This window comes from Phocoena sinus, chromosome 12, assembly GCF_008692025.1.
Source record: "Phocoena sinus isolate mPhoSin1 chromosome 12, mPhoSin1.pri, whole genome shotgun sequence".
NCBI lineage: Eukaryota > Metazoa > Chordata > Mammalia > Artiodactyla > Phocoenidae > Phocoena > Phocoena sinus.
In genome coordinates this window covers 32,870,620-32,879,763 of record NC_045774.1, presented here as the reverse complement: position 1 = coordinate 32,879,763, position 9,144 = coordinate 32,870,620, and the positions used below count along the sequence as shown (strand labels likewise).

The 9,144-nt window shown below is 37.6% G+C and overlaps 1 protein-coding gene across 1 annotated transcript in view; it reads right to left on the bottom strand.

The window, feature by feature from the left end:
* Positions 1-425: 425 nt before the first annotated feature.
* ARHGAP18 (Rho GTPase activating protein 18) overlaps positions 426-9,144 on the bottom strand; it is a 132,156-nt gene continuing 123,437 nt past the window's right edge. Inside the window, 3 exon segments of the mRNA XM_032650801.1 lie at positions 426-2,231; positions 3,786-3,847; positions 7,454-7,578. Coding sequence (XP_032506692.1) covers positions 2,140-2,231; positions 3,786-3,847; positions 7,454-7,578 — 279 coding nt within the window. The 3' untranslated portion in view covers positions 426-2,139.

The window sequence follows — 9,144 nt, the reverse complement described above, 5'->3', positions numbered from 1 at the left end:
ATTCACTAGAAAAAAAATTACAGAAAAGGCATTTGGGAAAATGCAAGGGCATTTATATTTAAGACTATACACTATAAAGTTTCTCCTCTTTTATAAGCGTAGATAGACATTTTTCTTGGTTATTTAAATGCAGTACTTACTGTTCAATGTCAATGAACGCAGGTCATGAGTTCTAAGAAGGACTCAAATAAAGTGGCATTTTCATGTTTATTTACCAAGATCTGCTACTTTTTCATTATCAAAAGCCTCTTGTGTCTCCCCACTCCCTGCCGTGAGTAGTAAATGTGGTGACAATTAGTTGACACATGCTTTAGGCAGCCATTTATCTAAATCATATTCACCCCTGTCTTTTATTTAAGTTGGGCACCCCTAAAATGCTTTAAGCACTTGATTTTGCTTTTATATTGTTAACTGTCTTCATTAAATGAAAATATTAATAAAACATTTTACTAACAGAAATTAACATATACTGTCAAAATCAGAAATAGAATACAGTGTGTTTTGAAAAATCCTAAAGAATAGAAATTTGCATAAGGAAAAAAAAAGAAAGGAAACAAGTTTAAATCTCCCACGTGTCTTCCCACTTTAAAAATTACACAGGAACAATAAATAGGAACAGTAAAAGTAGAAATGGCTTTTAACAAAAACAAAAATGGTCCATTATTATACTCATGAACGGATAGGGTTAAAAGTAATAATTCCAAGAGAAGATAATTTAGAAAAATGCATTTAATTATAAAAATTTTTTTAAATAAAAAAGCAATGGCACAAATCACCACAAAGATATTTAAGTGATCATATCCACAGGCTGCTCTTATAATTAAAATTTGCGACTGTTCTCATTAGCAGCATTTTTCCCTCCTAATTAGAGTGACATCAAGAGCTTCTGAGAATGTGCAATTTTTCCTAAAGTCCTAATAAAAGTATCATAAACACAGTTGTGCGATATTTATTTACATCATCTTTTATTTACTACACTCTAAACTCAAAAAATATTGAACATTTCTCTGTCACTTCATTCCTCTTATTTACAGTACAGAGGCTCATCTCTTTTCACAATATGGTTTGTGCATTAAAATCCCTGGGAATAGTCCTTTCCACCGCATTTTAATAAATTTGCTCTGATTATTTAAAATAAGGACACAAACAAAAGCTTGTTCATATGACTCTGTCATACCCAGAAGAATAACTCTTACTGTTGACTTATTTATGAGTTAAAAAAAAAAAATTCCTCTTTCAGCAGAATACATTCTCAACAATTACTGGATCATACAATCATGCATATTTGTACTGTTAATATGAAAACAGGTAAAGCCAGCTATGACTTTTTAAGTTTCATTTAGAAGACTACAGCATACGTGAAGTGATCTGGCTTTCACTCTCTTGTTATCCATAATCCAGTTATTCCACGTGGATATTTTTTATTCATTCTGAGTATGGAAGTCTTAAATGGTGCAGTAATAATTGGCAGTTTCTGACAGTTCTATTTTCTGGATAGTGGATACAGTTCTGTGCACATATGTCAGATAAACTGAAAAAAAATGCAAATCACTTCATGTGATACAGCAGGAAGAAGTGGGACGCTATTGTTTGAACAAATGATTCAAAGAGATAAATATTAACGTTCAATAGAGACAGGAATACTGTTGAATTCAGTCTGGTTTAAGAGGTAATGCCCTTACAACTTGCCACACCTGGTATTTGTTACCTTTTTGGTTGAAAAGTAAAACCATTTGGGGGAAGGCAGATGCCAGGAGGAGAGAAAGGTGAAAAAGCATATATTACTGTATGTATTATTTTAGGAGAAAAAAAGAGAGGGAAGAGAGTATATTTTCACATTTAAAAAAAATGATGTCACTTCTGGACACATTCCACGGAGTGTATGAAAATAGCTTCCAAGCTAAATAAGCCCCTTTCTTCTCACTCCAGAGATGTTTTCTAATAATAATATGAATAAAAATAATTAAGATAATCTGGCAGCAGCACAAATCTATAACTTTTTAAAGCTTGAGTGTGTCACTATTCAAGAGTCAGGTACATTTGAATAATAAAAGTGTCCCACTGTTTCTTTTATTTACACTCTTGACCCAGCAAATAGGACTAAGGGAGTCCTTGCGGTTATTTGCAGCGTTAAGACTTCTATGATGGCTTTGACTTTATAACCCATTCAGCATTGGGGTTGAGCTGATATAAATCCTTCATGTAAGTGTCGTCATCGAGGCAGCGTTCCCCTAGTAAAGAGATGTTGCATCAGTTTAATACAGTGGGGAGATAGGGATGCAATTTTAACTTTAAGCCTAGTGGTTTAACTCAAGTCTTACTCTTCGAAATAGTTCTCATTTTTTCCTGTCTCCCATAATATTATAAGGCTTGGCCAAATACTGGAAAAGTCGATTGAGTAGATCTCTAAATGTGCAGGTTTCAAATTAATTTAGGAAGTTGAAAATTCTGTGATGGGCTTTTAAATGGTTCCTTAAAAGCTTATTCACCTTTATTAAGAGTGGCAACAGTTTTGAATTGACCTAAGTAAGAAACCATGCTTAATTCCCAATATCTAATAGCAAAATGCAAAATCAAATATACTAATACTTAATCTTTTTTTTTCTAATAACCTTGATTAATACAGGTAACAATACAGAGTTCTAGTGGAGTTGTGGTTTATTTAAATTTTTAGGAGTCTTCACATTCTTGTATTCAACTTTCAATATTTACTAAAATTTTTAAGTCCTAGAAAAAAATTCTAAAAACTTAAAATATTTTCAATTACTCTTTTGAATTAAACACCATTTCATTTATTTGTTGACAATTTCACTCTTACCTTTTTAAAGGTCAAAATAAGAGAAAACGTTTATGTTGAATTTTAATAAGAAGATGAGTACAACCCATTGATAATTACATGTAGGAAAATAAAATATGAGACATGGTCAAAACGAATCCATTTATCTTATTTCTATTTCATAAGCTAACAATATGTTTATGTATGCATATTATTTAGTAGGCAATCAACAATGGCAAAAATAACTTCTGCTTTCACTAAATATATCTAGTACTGTACCATAATAAAAGTGTCATCTTGGTCTTAAATGAGCTCAATTACTTCCTTTATCAAGATGTGCCATCAGTGTATAAAAAAGTTTTGAAAAACTGCATTAACCATTTTAGAAGTTATTCCTATTTTAGAGAACCTGCCTTTAGCTCAGGTTCCACATAGATGGGCATTTGTACAAAGAAGCTCTAAGGAGCCAGAACAGAAAGATGAGACCACTAAAAAAAAATCCACAATATTCATCAACCATCTACAGCTTGCTATATTTTACTTCTAATTTCTTTTTCTCTCCCAAAGACATAAATAATAACCACTGGCAATGTCAAATCAGCATATGGAATGCAAGATTTAAAAAATGTGCTTACCGGGACTTCCCTGGTGGTGCAGTGGTTAAGAATCCACCTGCCAGTGCAGGGGACACAGGTTCAATCCCTGGTCCAGGAAGATCCCACACGCCGCGGAGCAACTAAGCCCGTGCACCACAGCTACTGAAGCCCGTGAGCTTTAGGGCCTGCGTGCAGCAACTACTGAGCCCACATGCTGCAACTACCGAAGCCCAGGCACCTAGAGCGCTTGCTCCACAACAAGAGAAGCCACTGCAATGAGAAGCCCGCGCACCGCAACGAAGAGTAGCCCCTGCTCGCCACAACTAGAGAAAGCCCGCGCACAGCAACGAAGACCCAATGCAGCCAAAAATAATAAAATAATAAATAAATAGCAACAACAAAAAAGCACTTACCAATATTTCCTCCAATTTCATACAAAAAAACTTCCCCATTCTTGAGAGTCTGGGCAACCCCACTACTAGGGATAAAACAAACTTATTAGTTGCATCATCAGACAGCTTGCAAGTAAATCACTTTAATGTCCTTGGGGAATTCTAGCTTGTATGGAAAATTCATAACTTAGACATACTGTAATTATCTACACGTTTGTATTTTCCCATCTGTTAAATGTGCTGAATAGGTAATAAAAATGTCACGCCTGTAAATTAAAATAAACAAATGGAACTGTACATCTGAAGGTGAAATAATAAATCAGTATCTAAATTTGTAAAGTTAAAAAGAAAAGTAACAACATTTTAGCTGCCAATAAAATTATTAATATGGTCATCTATTTTGCATAGGGACCAAAAAGGTCCTCATAAAATTCTAAGAAGTAACGTTTCCACCTTAATTTTCACATTGTATTTATTCAATAGGTATTTATCACGGATTTGCTGTGCTGACCACTCTAATAGTCTGCAAGATGAACATAAAGACTAGGACATGGTTCATAAACCTCCCTGTGCTGACCGTCCAAATACGGGAGGTACATACACTCAAAACAGAAGCAGATACTCATTATGAAGACTTTACAAGTAGGATGCACGTACAGGTTTATACTCTTCAAAGAATAAACTCTCCAGAGCATTAGGTTCAAACAATAAAAATGGGTAAAATTCAGTGGTTTACAAAAATCTCTGTATCTGGGAAACCTGCTAAAAATCAGATCCAGGGCTCTAGAAACTCTGATTTAATATGTCTACATGAAGCCCGAGAATGTGGTTTTTCAACGCTCTCTAGTGGGACTCTGACGCTCAGAAAGATTTGTGAACCACTGACAGAAGACCCTGAGGACACACTCCCTGGAACTGAGAAGAGAAAACCAGGTCTGACTTTTATCCAAACCGTTAGAAAAAAAGAGTACGTAGAGGCTTTCCTAACCCACCATTTAATGGCTCATCTGGTTATCCAGCTCCATCTACTCTGCTGTCCATGACACACTGACTGCTCAGGGCTATGGGAGTCCTCATGCTTAAGATCTGCCCTGCTAAGCTGTATCCTGACCAAGAGACGATTCGCTTCGTTTTCAAACTGGCGTATGCTTCTTTTTTGAAATTAAATAATGTAATAATTATATTTTCATTTTTAATATAGTACATAACCCAATAAACTATGAGTATAAAAAGAGTCATTATTTCATGAAAACCAAGTGGAATGTCTTGGCAGACTAAAAAAAAATTCTAGTGAGATATTGTTCTCAGATTTTGCTTCTTGAGTATCTATGTTCTTATGCCACTTTACAGAAACCTGAACTGGATTTCCTGGTACACATGAGCTTTCACTTAATACTAATCAACAAATCCATACAGAAAAGACAACAGTCGTTATCAAAGACTGGTGAAGACATTGGGCACTTATTTTATGTCATTCATGTGTTCTTGGCTTCAGTAGAGGAAGAAGGGGAAGAAAAGGATGGAGGGAAGTAGGGTTTCCCACTGTCACTATACAAGTGGAATGCAAATGGGAGGAGGGGAAAGTGGTGAAAGAAGATACATATAAACACTTACTGAGAATTTCACTTATTAGATGGCCCAGACAGATAATGCTATGTGCTTCACGGTCATTTTCCCAGTTAATTATCACAAGGCTATAATGTAGGCCCACTTTTACAATGAGGAATCTGAGACTTATAGAGATTATAAAAACTAGCCTAAGATGATTCAGGAAAAGCTGGTATTTGGATCCAGATCATCTGCTTCTGGCATCCCCAAGCATAAGGGAAAGGGCTGAGGACTGTGGGGGGAAAGGGCAAATGGACCAAGATGCTTACCAGACTTCCCTCTGGGTGAAGCAGGATGACAAGAAGGGGGGAGGTAGAAGAAGGGATTCCACTTAAGGGGGTAGCAAAGCACCACAGCAGAAAATCCAAATATGCAAATGGCAACTGTCACAAAACTGGTGCTTTCTTAGAAGAGTATGCCTACTATTATCCTACTCTACCCTAAATATTGAAGTCAGAGCGGAATATATCATACAACTTCAGAGTCACACCTTGTATCATCTACAAGTAGAGGAACACAAGTACAGATTAAATTGAGCACTTGGGTCCTGCAAATAAATGCTGTGTAAATTAAATCATGTCTAGCCTGGAAGAGCTGCTTATACCTGAAGTCTGGCCAGATCTTCAAGTACACCCTTTGTGGACTGACTCCCTTGAAGTGGAGAGAACTTTTAGGGAGCAAAGACATCCAAGACGTTCCAACTGCTCCCAGAACTTAATCCCCCAAAATTCCAACTGGCCCAGGATTTTAATCCCCCCAAAGTCCATCTAGTCCCAGACTCTGTACCAATGGCCCCCAGATTCATGATAGCCTCTAGGCGCTCGAGCCAGTATGGAGAGGGGTTAAAGGACCTCCTTGGGGGACAGAAACCACAGATTTAGAACTCAGCTCTACTCCACCACCTATGTAACGCATAACCTTGCAAAGTCTTGGTTTTCTTATCAGTATAACAGAAGTAAGATAATACTTCCTTCAGAGCATGGTTGAGAGGGAAGTTTATGCTGGCTTACTGAAAGCCCAGAATTAGCACTAAGACACTCTTTTATTTCATCACCATCTGTTAACTGCACGGGCTCATCTCTTCTCCCAATTTACAAACCCTGAGGGAAGACAGTTTAAAGTATTTTTTATAACCCTTCCAACATCTAGCAGAGAGCCATAGACAGAGCAGACACGTATTAAATACATGTGGTTCTGTATTAAAATTGGAGACGTTCTGGCAGAAAAGTTGAATGTTAGACTGAGGAGATGAAATTCTATGGGAGACAGAGTAGACAGAAGCTAAGAGGCCAACGTCCCTGATGTCCCTGTCTTTAAAAGAAAAAAAAAATTAGATTTGTTTATTTCAATGAGTGGAAATGAGCGAGGGAAGCATTAAAATATAATTTTAGCTAAAATTAAGAATTTGAACACTGAAATGCCTATACCCTGTTCGAACCCCTAAAATTCAAGAAAAGATATCGCAAAATGTCTCTGAAAGTGTACATGGGAGGGATGCCAATGACCTTCAGAGGACTACTCCTGCCCCACCAGCTGCACACAGAGGGGAAGGCTTGGCCGTTCTACTGAGGACAGTATGCTTTGTCCTACTGACTTCAGAGCTCCAGGGACTGGCTGTCCCCTCTCAAGTCTTTATACCTTCTGTTTTAAAATTTAAGCATTTCTTTGTATTCATTGTATTTCCTAGAAGAAGTTGTACCTTTTGTTTTTTTTAATCCCACTGTATCCTAATTAGTGATTTTCCTAACAGCCTACACACAGTAATTAACCTCCAATCACCATATTCTGGAGAGAATATTGAGTGGCGTCATGTACCAAGCCCACAGCGGGCACAGTGAAGGAGTGCGCAGACCTCCTGCTCGAAACGGGCTCCACTTGAACGCAAACTACACCCAATGAACTCAACTCATTCCAACAGTCTAATTGTTAAGTCTGCTTTTGTTTTCTGCCGGGAAGACAACATTAATAAGCCCTCACATCAGCCATAGTTTTTTAAAAAAAAAAAAAAAAAAAAAGAGGGGAGGGAAAGAGAGAGCAAGTGAATTATACCATGGAATAATTAAAACAAAACAGGCCTCTACCTTTCTTGGCTGAGAAACCTGGCAAGTACATCACTGGCTCTGAGTTCTTCAGTTAGCTGTATTGCCATGGAAACTTTCGAAAGATGGGGAGCTTGCACTCGAATCACTCCCTGAGGAACGTCAGCCTGCAAAGCAATAATGACACTGGAACAAAGCTGGCAGCAGCTGGAACATGTAACTCTGTACAACGCATTATACGGTAAGTGTGCTTAACTACTACGCGTTTTACTTCACTACATAAAAACCTTAACTACTATATAATGTAATTTGCTAAATTACATCAAACCTCAAATATCCTCTTAATGGTGATAGGAGAACTTCATAATGCCTGTGCAGTAATGCTTAATTATTCTTAAAGATGTAAAGAATGACAGCAATAACCATTACTGCCATATTAAGTGCTGATTTCTGAGTGTTATCTACTAGAGGGTGCTTCTTCATGTAGCAATTTATGAAATTGAATCAGAAAGAAGTTACTTTGCATGCTATTGCAATGTAAGCATTTTTAAAAACATTTCTGCGCATTCACAAAATTTCACAAAAATTTTTGTCCCTGAGAGTATTAAAATCAATGAAACATACTTTTCTAATACATTTGTATTGTGTCTGCTCCTCACTTGGCTGACGAGCATATACTGTGACCGCATACTTTGAACCTGAGATGACCCATTCTAAATCCTTTGCCCACAGACGTTAAGAACATTTTATGTATTTGGAAGGTTATCAGAGAAAGATTTTGAGGATTGTAATATCAAAATATCAACGATGGCATTCAAAATATTAGGCTTAATTAAGTCCTAACGCTTCTGCTAAAATAAATACTAATTTATTATTTATAACCATATGTTCTTGAACAGATCTTAGACCAAACAGCATGCACAAATTGTTTAAACATAATGCTTTAAACACTACAAACACCCTGTTTAATTCAACCAAAATTTACTAAGCATCTACTGAGTACCAGGCATTGTGCTAAGTCTACTTACCTAGTAAATAAATAAGACACAAGTCCTTCCCTGCACATTATTTTTGTGCTCATAATATCATTTTTAAATGTATATGGTCTTGAATTTTTTTTAAAACAAAGTATATAACACAGATGGAATTAACGTGATTCTTTTCAACGTTTAACAAAAATAAGATGATTTTTAGATCGGGCTGCATAAAAACGCAGGTGCCCCCAAAAGATATGACTGCTTCTCAGTAACATCTGAGATGTAGTGCGGGAATAACAAAGAAAAGCGATACTGCATAGGACTATCAAGGGAGAAAAGGGGCTTCCCTGGTGGCGCAATGGTTTGAGAGTCCGCCTGCCGATGCAGGGGACACAGGTTTGTGCCCCGGTCCGGGAAGATTCCCGCATGCCGCGGAGCGGCTGGGCCCGTGAGCCATGGCCGCTGAGCCTGCGCGTCCGGAACGACAATGGCTTCGTTCCCTGAAGGCTACAAACACACGCTCAACCTGTAGAGACAGCCTGCGCCCTCACCTGACCACTCGGTGAAGCCCCAAAGGGTGCATTCACTCCAAGCCAGACAAAGACAAAGCATGTGGTACTGCCCACTCACCATCCTGCTAGACTAGACGAGGGACTGCATTCCTAGCAGCCTTGTATGACTCCTCTCCCTGGGGATACTGAGCTCAAGCCAATCCCTAAAGGACGTCCTGATCCCAACCTGTGCCCAGACCCCTCA